Source organism: Balaenoptera acutorostrata, chromosome 10 (genome assembly GCF_949987535.1).
Source record: "Balaenoptera acutorostrata chromosome 10, mBalAcu1.1, whole genome shotgun sequence".
Classification (NCBI taxonomy): domain Eukaryota; kingdom Metazoa; phylum Chordata; class Mammalia; order Artiodactyla; family Balaenopteridae; genus Balaenoptera; species Balaenoptera acutorostrata.
In genome coordinates, this window is record NC_080073.1 from 18,228,161 (window position 1) to 18,246,094 (window position 17,934).

The 17,934-nt window shown below is 37.7% G+C and overlaps 1 protein-coding gene across 2 annotated transcripts in view; it reads right to left on the bottom strand.

The window, feature by feature from the left end:
- The window catches only part of PPP4R2 (protein phosphatase 4 regulatory subunit 2), a 155,290-nt gene that overhangs the window by 113,713 nt on the left and 23,643 nt on the right, over positions 1-17,934 (bottom strand). For both annotated transcript variants that reach the window (XM_057554046.1, XM_057554047.1), the window contains exon 3: positions 13,509-13,640. In XM_057554046.1, coding sequence (XP_057410029.1) covers positions 13,509-13,640 — 132 coding nt within the window. The remainder of the gene's footprint in view (positions 1-13,508; positions 13,641-17,934) is intronic.

The window sequence follows — 17,934 nt, forward strand, 5'->3', positions numbered from 1 at the left end:
ATTTTTGTGTATGGTGTTAGGGAGTATTCTAATTTCATTCTTTTACATGTAGCTGTCCAGTTTTCCCAGCACCACTTATTGAAGAGACTGTCTTTTCTCCATTGTATATCTTTGCCTCCTTTGTCATAGATTAGTTGACCATAGGTGCGTGGGTTAATCTCTGGGCTTTCTATCTTGTTCCATTGATCTATGTTTCTGTTTTTGTGCCAGTACCATATTGTCTTGATTACTGTAGCTTTGTAGTATAGTCTGAAGTCAGGGAGTCTGATTCCTCCAGCTCCATTTTTTTGCCTCAAGACTGCTTTGGCTATTCGGGGTCTTTTGTGTCTCCATACAAATTTTAAGATGATTTGTTCTAGCTCCGTAAAAAATGCCATTGGTAATTTGATAGGGATTGCATTGAATCTGTAGATTGCTTTGGGTAGTATACTCATTTTCACAATGTTGATTCTTCCAATCCAAGAACATGGTATATCTCTCCATCTATTTGTATCATCTTTAATTTCTTTCATCAGTGTCTTATAGTTTTCTGCATACAGGTCTTTTGTCTCCCTAGGTAGGTTTATTCCTAGGTATTTTATTTTTTTTGTTGCAATGGTAAATGGGAGTGTTTCCATAATTTCTCTTTCAGATTTTTCATCATTAGTGTATAGGAATGCAAGAGATTTCTGTGCATTAATTTTGTAACCTGCAACTTTACCATATTCATTAATTAGCTCTAGCAGTTTTCTGGTGGCAGTTTTAGGATTCTCTATGTATAGTATCATGTCATCCGCAAACAGTGACAGTTTTACTTCTTCTTTTCCAATTTGTATTCCTTTTATTTCTTTTTCTTCTCTGATTGCCGTGGCTAGGACTTCCAGAACTATGTTGAATAATAGTGGTGAGAGTGGACATCCTTGTCTCATTCCTGATCTTAGAGGAAATGCTTTCAGTTTTTCACCATTGAGAATGATGTTTGCTGTGGGTTTGTCATATATGGCCTTTATTATGTTGAGGTAGGTTCCCTCTATGCCCACTTTCTGGAGAGTTTTTATCAGAAATGGGTGTTGAATTTTGTCAAAAGCTTTTTCTGCATCTATTGAGATGATCATATGGTTTTTATTCTTCAATTTGTTAATATGGTGTATCACATTGATTGATTTGCGTATATTGAAGAATCCTTGCATCCCTGGGATAAATCCCACTTGATCGTGGTGTATGATCCTTTTAATGTGTTGTTGGATTCTGTTTGCTAGTATTTTGTTGAGGATTTTTGCATCTATATTCATCAGTGATATTGGTCTGTAATTTTCTTTTTTTGTAGTGTCTTTGTCTGGTTTTGGTATCAGGGTGATGGTGGCCTCATAGAATGAGTTTGGGAGAGTTCCTTCCTCTGCAATTTTTTGGAAGAGTTTGAGAAGGATGGGTGTTAGCTCTTCTCTAAATGTTTGATAGAATTCACCTGTGAAGCCATCTGGTCCTGGACTTTTGTTTGTTGGAAGATTTTTAATCACAGTTTCAATTTCATTACTTGTGATTGGTCTGTTGATATTTTCTGTTTCTTCCTGATTCAGTCTTGGAAGGTTATACCTTTCTAAGAATTTGTCCATTTCTTCCAGGTTGTCCATTTTATTGGCATAAAGTTGCTTGTAGTAGTCTCTTAGGATGTTTTGTATTTCTGCGGTGTCTGTTGTAACTTCTCCTTTTTCATTTCTGATTTTATTGATTTGAGTCCTCTCCCTCTTTTTCTTGATGAGTCTGGCTAATGGCTTATCAATTTTGTTTATCTTCTCAAAGAACCAACTTTTAGTTTTATTGATCTTTGCTATTGTTTTCTTTGTTTCTATTTCATTTATTTCTGCTCTGATCTTTATGATTTCTTTCCTTCTGCTAACTTTGGGTTTTGTTTGTTCTTCTTTCTCTAGTTTCTTTAGGTGTAAAGTTAGATTGTTTACTTGAGATTTTTCTTGTTTCTTTAGGTAGGCTTGTATAGCTATAAACTTCCCTCTTAGAACCGCTTTTGCTGCATCCCATAGGTTTTGGGTCGTCGTGTTTTCATTGTCATTTGTCTCTAGGTATTTTTTTATTTCCTGTTTGATTTCTTCAGTGATCTCTTGGTTATTTAGTAACGTATTGTTTAGCCTCCATGTGTTTGTCTTTTTTACGTTTTTTTCCCTGTAATTCATTTCTAATCTCATAGCGTTGTGGTCAGAAAAGATGCTTGATATGATTTCAATTTTCTTAAATTTACTGAGGCTTGATTTGTGACCCAAGATGTGATCTATCCTGGAGAATGTTCCGTGTGCACTTGAGAAGAACGTGTAATCTGCCGTTTTTGGATGGAATGTCCTATATATATCAATTAAATCTATCTGGTCTATTGTGTCATTTAAAGCTTCTGTTTCCTTATTTATTTTCATTTTGGATGATCTGTCCATTGGTGTAAGTGAGGTGTTAAAGTCCCCCACTATTATTGTGTTACTGTCGATTTCCTCTTTTATAGCTGTTAGCAGTTGCCTTATGTATTGAGGTGCTCCTATGTTGGGTGCATATATATTTATAATTGTTATATCTTCTTCTTGGATTGATCCCTGGATCATTATGTAGTGTCCTTCCTTGTCTCTTGTAACATTCTTTATTTTAAAGTCCATTTTATCTGATATGAGTATAGCTACTCCAGCTTTCTTTTGATTTCCATTTGCATGGAATATCTTTTTCCATCCCCTCACTTTCAGTCTGTATGTGTCCCTAGGTCTGAAGTGGGTCTCTTGTAGACAGCATATATATGGGTCTTGTTTTTGTATCCATTCAGCCAGTCTATGTCTTTTGGTTGGGGCATTTAATCCATTCACGTTTAAGGTAATTATCGATATGTATGTTCCTATGACCATTTTCTTAATTGTTTTGGGTTTGTTTTTGTAGGTCCTTTTCTTCTCTTGTGTTTCCCACTTAGAGAAGTTCCTTTAGCATTTGTTGTAGAGCTGGTTTGGTGGTGCTGAATTCTCTTAGCTTTTGCTTGTCTGTAAAGCTTTTGATTTCTCCATCAAATCTAAATGAGATCCTTGCTGGGTAGAGTAATCTTGGTTGTAGGTTCTTCCCTTTCATCACTTTAAGTATTTCATGCCACTCCCTTCTGGCTTGCAGAGTTTCTGCTGAGAAATCAGCTGTTAACCTTATGGGGGTTCCCTTGTATGTTATTTGTCGTTTTTCCCTTGCTGCTTTCAATAATTTTTCTTTGTCTTTAATTTTTGCCACTTTGATTACTATGTGTCTCGGCGTGTTTCTCCTTGGGTTTATTCTGTATGGGACTCTCTGCGCTTCCTGGACTTGGGTGGCTATTTCCTTTCCCATGTTAGGGAATTTTTCGATTATAATCTCTTCAAATATTTTCTCTGGTCCTTTCTCTCTCTCTTCTCCTTCTGGGACCCCTATAATGCGAATGTTGTTGCGTTTAATGTTGTCCCAGAGGTCTCTTAGGCTGTCTTCATTTCTTTTTATTCTTTTTTCTTTAGTCTGTTCCGCAGCAGTGAATTCCACCATTCTGTCTTCCAGGTCACTTATCCGTTCTTCTGCCTCAGTTATTCTGCTATTGATTCCTTCTAGTGTAGTTTTCATTTCAGTTATTGTATTGGTCATCTCTGTTTGTTTGTTCTTTAATTCTTCTAGGTCTTTGTTAATCATTTCTTGCATCTTCTCAATCTTTGCCTCCATTCTTATTCCGAGGTCCTGGATCATCTTCACCATCATTATTCTGAATTCTTTTTCTGGAAGGTTGCCTATCTCCACTTCATTTAGTTGTTTTTCTGGGGTTTTTTCTTGTTCCTTCATCTGGTACATAGCCCTCTGCCTTTTCATCTTCTCTGTCTTTCTGTAACTGTGGTTTTTGGTCCACAGGCTGCAGGATTCAGGTAACAGTCTTTTATCAGGTGTGTCTTTTGCAAATATTCTGACCCAGTCTGTAGCTTGTCTTCTCATTCTCTTGATATTGTCTTTCACAGAGCAGAAGTTTTTAATTATAATGAAGTCTAGTTTATCAATTATTTCCTTCATGGATTGTGTCCTTACTGTTGTATCCAAAAGGACATCACCATACCCAAGGTCATTTAGGTTTTCTCCTATGCTATCTTGTCAGAGTTTTATAGTTTTGCATTTTACATGATCCATTTTGAGTTAATTTTTGTAAAGTGTGTAAGGTGTGTGTCTATATTCATTATTTTGTATGTGGTCATCCAGTTGTTCCAGCACCATTTGTTGAAGAGACTATCTTTGCTCCATTGTATTGCCTTTGTGCCTTTGTCAAAGATCAATTGACTATATTTATGGGGGTCTATTTCTGGACTCTCTATCCTGTTCCATTGATCTATTTAAGGTTTTATTTCTATGAACTGGTATAACATCTTTCTTAAATGTTTGGTAGAATTCACCAGCAAACCCATTTGGGCATGGTGCTTTCTATTTGGAAGGTTATTAATTATTGATTCAATTTCTTTAATAGATGTAGGCCTATTAAGAACATCTGTTTCCCCTTGGGTGTGTTTTGACAGATTGCATCTTTCAAGGAATTGGTCCATTTCATTTAGGTTATTAAATTTGTGGTCATAAGAGTTGTTCATAGTATTTTTTTAATTGTACTTTTAATGTCCATTAGAAAGAATCTGTAGTAATGCCCCTTTTTCATTTCTGATATTAGTAATTTGTGTCATTTCTTTTATTTATAACTTGGCTAGAGGCTTATTGACTTTATAGATCCTTGAATTTCCATATAAATTTTAGGATTAGCTTGTCAATTTCTGCAAGTTTACTGAGGCTTTTATATGGCCTAACATATGGTCTATCCTGGAGAATGCTCCATATGCACTCAGATGGATGTGTGTTCTGCTGGTATTGGGTGGACTGTTCTACAGGGGTCTGTTGGTCCAGCTGGTTTATAATGTTGTTCAAGTCTTCTATTCCCTTGTCGATGTTCTGCCTACTGCTTAATCCATTACTGAATGTGAGGCATTGAAATCTCCTACTCTTATTGGTGGATTACTTATTTCTCCCTCTAATTCTGTCAGCTTTTGCTTCAAGTATTTTGGGGGCTCTGTTGTTAGGTGCATGAATGTTTACAACTGTTATATTTTCTTTGTGGACTAACACATTTATCATTATAAAATGTTTCTGTTTTTCTCTAATAATGTGGCTTTTTATATTCTATTTTATCTGATACTAGTATAGCCACTACTGCTTTCTTGTGGTTGCTGTTTGATTGACATATCTTTTTCCATCCTTTTGCTTCCAACCTATTTGTATTTTGAATCTAAGGTGTGTCTCCTGTAAACGGCACACAGGATTGTATTCTTTATCATCTATCTCTGGCAATTTCTTTCTTTTGATTGGATTTTTACCCATTCTTATTTAATGTTATTATAGATAATAGTTGAGTTTATGTCTGCTATTTTACTTTTTGTTTTCAATATCGCATGTCTTTTTTATTCCTGTAGTCTTCTTTTAACTGCTTTCTTCTGCACTGAGTATTTGCTAACGTAGCATTTTAATACATTTTTCACCATATTTTTTGAGATATTTCCTTGGCGGTTGCCCTAAAGATTAACATATATGTATCTTATCAGAATACACTTCAGATTTATATTAACTTCATTCCAGTGAGATATACAAATGTTAGTCATATATAATTCTATTCCCTCTTCTCCATTTTATGACATTGTTGTACATATTGCATCTATACTGTTACAAACCCAACAGTATAATTGCTACTTCTTAAAATTTTATGTGTTTAAAGAAGCTGAGAGAGGAAGAAGAGCAAGTATATATTTATGGAGTTTGTTATATTAACTTTTTCATATGCCATTTTAAATTTTCTTTATTTGGTCCTGTGGATTCAAGTTACTATCTGGTGTCATTTTCCTATTCCATACAATTTTTCTCCATTCCAACCTCCTTTGTGCTATTATATATATATATATATATATATATATATATATATATTTATATATTTATATATTTATATATTTATATATTTATATTTATATTACATTTCTATAGTACAGGCTCAACACATGATTATTATATACATAATGTTTTATACAATTGTTTTTAAAATCAATCCAGAGAATAAAGGGTAAAAAATACTCACTTATATTGTCTTTTGCATTAATGCCTTTATTGGTGCTTTTTTTTTTTTCTTTAATGTGTTTTTGAATCACTGCCTGGAGTCCTTGCTTTCAGCCTGAAGAACTTCCTTTATTCTTGTGGTTCTGCTGTAAATGAATTATCTCAGATTTTGTTTATCTGGGAGCAACTTTATTTCACCTTCATTTTAAAAATTATTTTGCTGGATATAAGATTTTTGGTTGACAGTTCCCCCTACTTTTTGGCACTTCAAACAATGTTATCTCATGGCCTTATGGCATCCACAGTTTCTAATGAGAAGTCAGCAAATTATCTCATTGGAGTTTCCTTACATGTGACAAGTTATTTTTCTCTTGCTGCTTATAAGATGTTGTTTTTGTCTTTCAGGACTTTTACTATGATTTATCTGTGTGTGGCTCTCTTTGAGTTTATCTTACTTGGAGTTAATTGATTTCTGATGTGTAGATTGTTTTTCATCAAATTTGCAAGTTTTCAACCATTATTTCTTCAAAAAAAGTTTTTTTTATATTCCTTTCTCTCTCTCCTCTCCTTCTGGTGCTCTCATCATACATGTCCTGGTGGATCTGATGGTGTTTCACATCTCTGAGTCTCTGTTCAATTTTATTTGTTATTTTTCTCTGTTCTTCAGATTGTATAATCTTTATTGATTATCTTCAAGTTTACTGATTCTTTCTACTTTAAGTTCAAATCAATAGTGAGCCCCTCTAATGATTTTTTTCACTTCAGTTATTTTACCTTTCAACTCCACAACTTTCATGTGGCTCTTTTTATTTTTTTATTTTTTTTTTATTTTATTTATTTTTTTTTTAATTTTTTTTTCCCCCTACTTTATTTATTTATTTATTTATTTTTGGCTGTGTTGGGTCTTCGGTTCGTGCGAGGGCTTTCTCCAGTTGCGGCAAGCGGGGGCCACTCTTCATTGCAGTGCGGGGACCGCTCTTCATCGCGGTGCGCGGGCCTTTCTCTATCGCGGCCCCTCCCGTTGCGGGGCACAGGCTCCAGACGCGCAGGCTCAGCAGCTGTGGCTCACGGGCCCAGCCGCTCCGCGGCATGTGGGATCTTCCCAGACCAGGGCTCGAACCCGTGTCCCCTGCATTAGCAGGCAGATTCTCAACCACTGCGCCACCAGGGAAGCCCTCATGTGGCTCTTTTTATAAAAAATAATTTAAATTTCTTTATTGATAGTCTCAATTTTATGAAACATTGCCATCACATCTTACTTTACTTCTTCAAGCACAGTTTCCTTTTGTTGCTTGAATATATTTATAATGGTTGTTTTGAAGTCTTTTTCTACTAAATCTGCAGCTGGGTCCTCTCACCAGGCAGTTTCTGCTGCCTGCATTTTTCCCTGTGAATGAATCACACTTTCTTGTTTATTTGCCTGCCTCATATTTTTTTGTTGAAAAAAATTTAGATAATATTTTTAGCATGTTAACATATTTTAGCATGATAATACATTTTAGGATTTTTTAGCAACTCTGGATAACTCTCCCCTGCCCACCTCATGCCCCAACTCAACGTACAGGGCTTGTTGATGTTGTTTGCTTGTTTATTTGTTTAGTATCTTGACTGGACTATTTCAGTGAAGTCCACTTTATCCACTGTGTGAAACCTACGATGTTTTTCCTCAGTGGGTGCAGCCTTGTGCATGATCACAGTCACCCAGGATGACAGTGGTTTTATCAGGGCTCTCTCTGATTGACTCTTCTTTTAATCATCCTCTTAGGCTGTGCATCTCTGTTGGTATTACACCCAGCTATTAGCCTTCACTAATTGCCAGCTGATTGCTCTACTGTTTTTGACAACGGCCTGAGCTCAAGTTGATCCTGCAGTATGATCCATTAAATTTTGGCCCATTTGCAGGGATACTTTTTGAGGTTGGTCTTTGAACTTTGTTCTGACACCAGGAGGGCACTTTTTATTTGTCTCTTTCCTTGGTTGTCCCTTGTAAACTAACTAGCTTATCGTTTAGCCTGTTGCTCTCATGAAGTTTTCTCTTAATGAACAGAGCCTCTGAACCCTTGGACATACTTACCTGAAATTTAAGCTCTGTAAGACATAGCTAGTAGAGATGAGAAATGCTGATGACCTGCCCCTCCCAAGGAAATACCATATCCCTCAACTGGGAGCTGGGAGGATCCCTGTGTTCTTGACTGAATTGTCTAGAGTTGGGTTTCCATCATGCAGAGCTAGAAGGGGAGAGGGAGGGAGTGGGTCATGATTCAAGTGTCACAGACTCTTGCTCGTTCTTAGTAAGTTTTAGTAGATTTTCTTGAGTAAGAAATCTGGTTCTTAATGTGCTTAGGCCCTTAGGACAATTTCCAAAGACTCTAGATAGTTGTTTTAAAAATAATGTTCACAGTTATGCTTGTTTCACTGGGGAACAATTTCCAGAGATCTCATGCCACCATTTCAGATGTCATCACCCTCCCAGGCTCTTTTTCTGCTGCAGTAGCTAAGCTTTTAGAATTTGTCTCTCAGGCTGCTTCAAGCAATCATCATTCTCACAGAGTGAGCCCTGCAGGGGACGGGGAGAGAGACAGACAGAGCCCTGGTGACATTATAGGAGCCTTGGGATCTAGCTGTGCTTGAGATGAGCCCTCTGATCTGGACTCCACAGTCAGATAAGTGAATAAATTGCCTTCTTTGCTTAGCTTGTTGAAATTGAGTTCCTCTCACATGTAACCAAGAGTTGTAACTAATACCCTGAATGTCAAACTTTTAATAATGTGTGAGTAAATGATAAGTACTGTGGAAAGCTTGTTCAACAAAATTAGTATCTAGGGTCATTTTCATGTGATATTTAGGTAGTTAATCTCATCCTGATAATTTATGGCCTCTGAGTGCTTGATGAAATATATAGACATCACTTATGGTGATTCTAATTGATGTTCCTCTTAATAAGGATTTTTAATACATTCCTATTCACCTGTCAGTATTTGTTGCTATCCAAAGGGTTGTTTCCAAGGAAGTCTCAATGTTAATTGCTAATTCTGAGGTATAATATTAATAATAATACAGAAGCCTAACCTTAATCATAAAAAGTTCTAATAAGTCAGGTAAACCTCTCTTTTCCATCGGTCTATGGCAAACTTATTAGAACATTTCTGGTAAGCATACAGTTTTCCAAATATTTGAACCAGATAAAGACCTCTTTAACAAATTAGAAGTAGAAAGAGGGAAGACTTATGTTGTTGCCCTTGATGTGATATAGAAAATCTAGGTAATTAAGATTTTTGCTTATTTGGCATGCTACTACTTTGATATATTAAAGAATGGGACAAGTTTGTTGGAAACATAAGAGTTAGAAATTCTCAGGATGTATTTATAGTTCAAGACTGTGAGCAATTTTATCCAGTCTCTCTTGATAATATTCTTCCCTAACTCCTTCCTTGAATGTGGATACTTATGACAAGTTTTATGAGCAAGACATCAGACATTATTATAATCCTGGAACTTACAAAACTTGGTTAAAAAAGTCTTTCTCTGGATGAGGACTGGAAAGCGCCTTAACCTACCTCATATTACCATGTTTGGTGCCACTTGCCAATAAAGGCTCTGTAGATTCTGTAATCCAGTGATCTCTTGTCATATTTTAAATACCTCTAGGATCTCCAGAGGAGCACATTATTGAGAAGACAGGTCTTTATAATCAAACAGGCACAGTGTGTAACAAAATGTAGAGATCCATTATGCAATCTCACTAATTCCTATTAAATGAGGAAAAGGTGATGTGAATTCACAAAACTCAATTATTCTTATAGAATAAAGCCTTTTGGCCTTCACTAAGGAAAAAGGGAAAAGTCCTCCAAGGTCAATTTTAATTGACAGATTTGATTTATTTGTGATTGGCATATTGTTTTAAATACTTTGAGCTTCTGAATTACCTGAAAGCAGAATGCAGTCTAGGGAGCTTAATCAAATCATCTGCTGTTTACTTTGCACTAATAATGGTCCTTAGATCCACCATTCACAGAAATAGAAAAGTAAGCATCCACTGATTTAGGACTTCATAAATCTTGAATTGGTGGGATCTGAATTCCACTAATTGTACTTGAGAATCTAACAGTCTTGAGTTGCAAAGACTCATGCTCTGATTAGTAAAATCTTACCTGAGAAAGGGTTTCATCTACAGGTTTGTGGTAGATGACACTCCCTCAGAAAAGAGGTAAGGGCTTCCCAGGTGGTGCAGTGGTTAAGAATCTGCCTGCCAATGCAGGGGACACGGTTTCGAGCCCTAGTCCGGGAAGATCCCATATGCCGCGGAGCAACTAAGCCCATGCACCACAACTACTGAGCCTGCGCTCTAGAGCCCATGAGCCACAACTACTGAAGCCCACACACCTAGAGCCCATGCTCCGCAGCAAGAAAAGCCACCACAATGAGAAGCCTGCACACCGCAATGAAGAGTAGCCCCAACTCCCCGCAACTAGAGAAAGCCCGCGCAGCAGCAAAGACCCAACGCAGCCAAAAATAAAAATAAAATATTAAAAAAATTTAAAAATTTTAAGAAAGAAAGAGAAGAGCTAAGACTGTGATTCTCAGTCAACTGACTGACCAGGGCTAGAATGTTTGCATTTTATTTTATTTTATTTTATTTATTTGGTTGCACTGGGTCTTAGTTGCAGCTCGTGGGCTCCTTAGTTGTGGCATGCGAACTCTTAGTTGTGGCATGCATGTGGGATCTAGTTCCCTGACCAGGGATCGAATCTGGGCCCCCTGCATTGGGAGCGCGAAGTCTTAACCACTGTGCCCCCAGGGAAGTCCCTGCATTTTAGAATCTCCATCTCCTCTGCAGTGCCTCAGCAGCACACTAATCTGGTTTTATAGAGACGAATTTAAAGGAAAACATCACCTAGACTTTATTTCAAATTACCCTGAGGATCAATATATCTCACTGATGTCCAGAAACTCCATGTTTATAATCTGCTGTTATGATATACAACTCAGGGAAGGTAAATGTCCTGTCAACCGCAATCTCTCTTTATTATTTTTAAGGAGGGCTAATTTCCATTATCAAAAGCAGATAAGGAATGCCAGCACTCATTTGTCATTCAAAATGGAATAGACTTGTTTATCTGGGGATGAATGAAAACCATCATGTGGTGGGTTTGTTTTTTTAGTAGTGGCAATAAAGTCACAATTCAAGGTCAGGGAAAATTCAAATGTGTTCTACTGGGTTGCTACTATTTTTTTGCATAGGTTGGGGAGACAATTTTCCAAAAATAACTTGGGATTTCTAATATTTTTTCCCCTAAAACAGAGATAAGAAGCAGAAGCCTGAGATTTTCTCTCGTCTTCTAAAACAGTAGTTAGTTTTCATTTCACCAATCTGGAGATTTTGGTTCTGATTTGGGGTAGTCTTTTCTTACTCCCATTTTTATGCAATGACTCCCATCTCACAACCTGTATAAAAGGCTGTGGCATGTGAAAAAAAGGTCATTTAGTAGTGAGTGGGCTTGTGCAGCTAATCAGCACCAAGAGTACAGCCAGACCTTGTTTTTTTCACAGGTTCTGTACAGGAAATGATAAAACTGCCATTTGCCATTTGGGATTTCAGACCAACAGATGGTAAGACCTCCCTGTGTGGGTGTTTCCCAGGCACCTCGAAATCAAAATATGACCCAAATTAAACTCATCTTCTCCCTTACAAATAATGGTCTTTCTTTAGCCTTTTCCATCTCTAAATAGCACTGCCATCCATTTTGCAGGCTGAACTATAAGAAACTGCCTTTTTTGTAGGTCATAAATAGCTGAATACTGGCAATTTCAAACAGATCAACCTCCATAGTTGTTCAGGTCAGAAACCTGGGTGAAATCTTTATCACCTCTTCTCCCCTTCAACTCCCACAGCCAGCCAGTCACGGGGACTGGTAATTCTATTTCTCAGGCAAGGTCTGCATCCATCTCTAAGGCAACCGCCATAGCCGAAGTCAGTATTAATTGGCCTCAGCAATTCCACTGTCCACACTTCAATGAACCGGTGAGTCCTCTGTATTACCCAAGTCAGATCATCTCACTTTCGTGCTAAGAATTGTTCAATGGCGTCTCACTGCCCTTAACGCAAAGACCAGACACTCCAACATGGTTTATAGAGCCTGCAAGCTCCAGCCCCTGCCGACCTCTTCTATCCTATCGCGCTCTATTTTCTGGTTACTGGGACCTTCTATCTTCTCAAACATGTTCCTGTCCACTTTTGCAGTAGGGCCCCTTTGTACCTACTATTCCATTTGCCTGGAACCCTTTTCTCTCATTACCCACCCCAGGCCCTAGTCTCTCAGTAACCCCCTACTACTCCTTCTTTCATGTCTCAGCATAAAAGCCATTCCTCAAGAGAACCTTCTAGACATCCCCCAGACCAGAGTGGAACCCCATGTTACATACATCCATGAGACTCTGTTCTCCACCTCAGCATGGATCACATTCCTAATTACCTGTTCAATGCCTTGCTAGACTCAAACTCCAAGGAGGCAAGACCAATAGATAACTAATAAGGACCTACTGTATAGCACAGGGAACTCTACTCAATATTCTGTAATGACCTACATGGGAATAGAAACTAAAAAAAAAAGTGGATACATGTATATGTATAACTGACTCACTTTGCTGTACAGCGGAAAGTAACACAACATTGTAAATCAACTATATTCCAATAAAAAAAAAAAAAAAAAAGACCACAACTGTCTTGCTCACCACCATATCGCCATCACTAAGCCAGGGCTTTGCACCTAATGGGCGCTCAATAAATGTTTACTGAAGGCATGACCTTCACAAATGTCAAGGTTGCAATTCACAGTTCAAAGCTGCCATCTTTGTTCACTGATATTCTCAGTTTGGGAATATCTTCGGTGATTTTTCTATTTAGAATTTTAAAGAAGGAAACAAAAACATTCAATGTGAAAATTCAAAATGGAAAAGGTGAACCAGAACTCTGGACCTTCTGTGAATTATGCCCTAGCATAGCTACATCTAGAAATAGTTATTATTATAAGAGAAATAATAATAATCTAAAATAACATTTATTGAGCACCAACTATGTGCCAAGCTTATGGAGGAAAGTGAGGCTTAGAGAAGTTAAGAGATTTAGTGAGGTCCACACAGTTAGTAAATGGTGCATCCATAGTCACAAAGACCCATAATCCAAGACATGCTTTGGATGTTCTCAGTCCCTCAATCTTTGGGAAAGACAATTTCTCAACCACAGGGACCCTCTCTCTACACCCTGAAGACTAAGGGCATCAACTACAGAATCCAAGAGGAACATATTTTCCACTGTAATTAAAATGTCTCTAAACACACCCTAGTTAATTCCATGATGTTTCCAAGAGCAATTCTCTCCCAAGCAGCATCTTATTAAAAGCAGGTGTTCCTACCGGAAGAAAGAGTCTCTGGGCAGCACACGGTTTGAATAATTTCTTCCATTCCTGAGGGTTTCCAACCGAAAATGTGATGGGGTAGATTCTGTACTCAAACTTCTTTGTATATGAGTCTGGCCACTGTCGTAGCTGAAAGACATGGAAGGTCAGGGGAGGGTGATTAGACTCCAGAAATATGAAAAACACCTAAAGCTTCTGCATGGCCAGGTGGAAATTATTCAGGTAGCATACAAAGAAAGTCTAACTTTATCGCCACAATTTATGCTCACTGAATAAAAAGACCATTGCTAAGATTTTAAAAAATAACATCCAGAGTTGGCAAGGATGATGGGAAACTGGCACCTAAACTGCAAGGGTAAATTTAAACAAACTTCCAAGATGGCAATTTAGAGACTAGTGACAACAAATCCCAAGACAGAGGCACAAGGACTTTCACCGAAACATAGTTTGTAATAAAAACAAACAAACAAACAAAAAAAGCTTGCTCAATACTCAATGCTCAACGATAAGGAACTGGGAAGATGTATTATGATGGAACTATGCAGTGGACTAACGTACAGTTAAAATAAAGTAGATCTATATGTGCTGTCATGAGAAAATGGTTACGATATATAGTTAGGTTTTAGTAAAAGCAAAGTACAATACGAAATTTATAATATGGTTCTATCTTACAGGGAAAAATATATGCATACACTAACACGCAGAGAAAAATCTGAATAGATACGCGCCTAATTGTTAAACGTGGGTACCTGTGGTGGAGGTGGTGGTGGTTTCATTTTCTAAGTTTATATTTCTTTGTTCTTTAAGACTTTTATGGACAGTGTATATTACTTTGTCTGCATAAATTAATTTTATAATAAAATTATTTTAATTTATAGACTTTATTTTTCAGAGCAGTTTTATGGTTACAGAATTGAGCAGGAAGTACAGAGACAGTTCCCATATACCCTCTCTCCTTCCCCTCCCACCCCCCAGTTTCCCCATCATTGACATCTTGCATTAATGTGGTACGTTTGTTACAACCGATGAACCAATATCAATACATTGTTAAGAAAAGCTCATAGTTTAAAGCATGATGTTCTGTGTCTACCACTATAGTATCATACAGCATAGTTCCACCGCCCTAAAAATCCCCTCTGTTCCATCTATTCATCCCTCCTCTGTCCCTCCTTTTCATCTCTGAACTACTGGCAACCACTGATCTTTTTACTGTCTCTCAGTTTTGCATTTTCCAGAATGTGATATGGTTGGAATCACACAGCATACAGTCTTTTCAGATTGGCTTTTCTCCTTGGCAATATGCATTTAAAGTTCCTCCATGTCTTTCTGTAGCTTCATAGCTTATTTTTTTTTATCACTGACCAATATTCCATTGTATAAACATATCACAGTTTGCTTACCTATTTATCTATTGAAGGACATCTTGGTTGCTTCCGGTTTGGGGTGACTATGAATAAAGCTGCTCTAAACATTCATGTGCAGGTTTCTGTGTGGACAATTTATCAATTCATTTGGGTAAATACCAAGGAGTGCGATTACCAGATTGTATGGTCAGCCTACATTTAACTTTCTAAGAAACTGTCAAACCGTCTTCCAAAGTGGCTGTACCATTTTGCATTCCCACCAGCAATGAGTGAGAGTTCCTGTTACTCCATATCCCCTTCAGCATTTGGTGTTATCAGTGTTATGGATTTTAGCAATGCTAATGGTATGTAGCTGTATCTCATCATTTTAATTTGCAATTCCTTAATGACATGTGATCTTAAGCATCCTTTCATATGCTTATTTGCATATGTATCTGTGTATCTTCTTAATTCTTTTTAGTTAATGCCTTCCCAGTGCCACAGTAACTCCACTTCTAAGAACTTATCCTAAGGAAAATTCCAAAAGTACATACACACTTATTACAAGGTTGTTTACTGTAGCATTGTTTGTAACAGTGAAAAATAGGAAACAAGGTAAATAAGAAATTGGTGAAATAAGCTCTGGGATAGGCTTACACAACAGAATGCTATGCAGCTACTAGTGACAATGTTGCAGTAAAAGGTCAGCAAAACATGGTAGTGGAAGAGCCAAACCTAGCCTGCTACAAATAGCACACAAGCCAAGAATGGGTTAAACATTTTAAAATAGTTGAAAAAAATAAAAACAAGAATAACATTTTGTGACATGTGAAAATCACATGAAATTTGAATTTCACTGTCCATAAATACAAATTTTATTGGAACATAGCCACACCCATTTCTTTAGGTATATCTATGGCTGCTTTTATAAGAAGGAATACAGGTGAGTAGCTGTGAGACCAGATAGCCTGCAAAGCCTAAAATACTTACTGTCTGGTCTTTCACAGAAAAAGTTGGTCAACCCCTATTTTAGAAGAAATTCAGTAATATAAGTAACAGTGATAGAAAAGAATATATAGAATATAATCCCATTTCTGATGTTGATATGACAAGAAAAGAAACGTAAATAAATACACCAAAATTGTTCTCCTCAGCATTAATATGATGGTTGATTTTTTTCATTTCTGATTTTATAACTTTTTTTGATAGTTTACATTTTTACTCTCTGTCCACTAATATAACTTTTTTTTTACAGTGTACATACATTGCTTATATAGTCGCATAAAATTTTTTGAAAAACCACACCATTGGGAACACTTTAAATTTGCAATTTTGAGATGGATATTTGGGAGAGAAATCTTCAGGCATAAATACCCAATACAAGTGCACGAACACATCAGAACTGACACTGGGCATGAACATTCAGTGCAACAGTACCAACCAATCAGAACAGACACTGGGCACAAATACCCAGGACAACTGCCCAAAATCATCCCTGAAAGGAGAACGGGAAGGTCCCATAGTCTACTGATTCCCTTGACTCTTTGATCTGTAGCATCCTATCTTCTAGAAGGGTTTATCTACCTTTGCCAATCCATGTCTTTTAAGTGGAATATCCAGTCCATTTATATTTGTTCCTATGTCTACATTTGAATAGTATACTGACTCCAGCCACTAGAAATTCCTGTTGACACCTCTTCCTATGTCAGAGCTACACTCACACACAAACACGATGTCAATGCCCCACGGGGCCCCACCTATCACCAGAACGGATTGGTGGCCATCCCCGCTTCTGTGTCGCACTATTTCCTAATTCTGACTCTGGGGCAGGAGCACAGATTAACCAAACTTAAATCATATATTTGATCCTGAACTTCCTGGAGAGGCTAAGAAATCAACCAGCTGGCATTTTCAGCTTTTATACTGGGAGATGACAAAAATAAATGAAACTTTCAAATATTAAATACCAACAATGGAGACAGTAAATACCACCAGACAGTATACTTAAGCAGCTTTAAAAAAATTTCTACTTAAATGTAACAGAACTTGTCCACAATGCCAGTTTCCAGAGGGATAATGATGGCAATTAGCATTTTGTTTTGTTTTGACCCTGAGGTATGCGGCCCTGAGCATCTCCAGAAGTTATCACAAGACACTCTGGATACTCCCACAATGCCTCAGTGTTGAAACTGACAGCCTTCAGAAGGATGGTATAACCTGCCCCTCCACACCAGCATCTCATGTGGCTGAGCGGAAACCAACTGCTGCTGATCTATAGCTTCAGGGCTAACACAGTGCCCAACCCAGGGAGATGTTCCAAGGAATCTTTGTGGAATGAGAGAATAAATAGGTTATCTGATTCAGCCTCACAATTACACTCTGCAATAAGCAGAGCAAGAATCGTTTGTCCCTGTTGTATATCTATTATAGATTTTTGCTTGATACAGATGAAGAAATCGAGACTGAGAAAAGTTCTGTGACTTATGGAAGAGCCAATATTTAACATCTAAACTTGCACCATAATCCCAGCATGGAAAAGAAAGGGGTGACTCCATATGCCCTGCCGTGATGTGAACACCCTATGATAATCTCCTTTGCCAATGAAGCTTCACTGGTCTAACAAAGAACTGAGGAAATAAGCCATCAGAGGGATAAAGTCAGCAGGGCAACGTAAAACGTGGCTCAACTTCACAAGTATCTGCAATATTTCCCCATACTTTACCTCCTAATTTATAATGTCCCAGGTACTATGGCTCATAACAAATTACCCCAAAACTTAGTAGAATAAAACAACCATTTATTATGCTCAGAGATTCCAAGGATCAGGAATTCAGACAAGGCACAGAAGGCACGGCTTGACTCTGCTCCCCAATGTCTGGGGCCTCAGCTAGAAGGCTTGGAGGCTGGGGGCTTGAATCATCTGAAGGCTCGTTCTCACGTGTCTGGTGGTGGAGGTCAGTTACCGACTGGGGACCTCAGCTCCTCTCTGTGTGGGCGAGTTTGGACTTCCTCACTGCATGGTGGCCAGGTTCCAGGGCCAGGCATTCCAAGAGAGAGCCAGGCACAAGCTGTATCCTTTC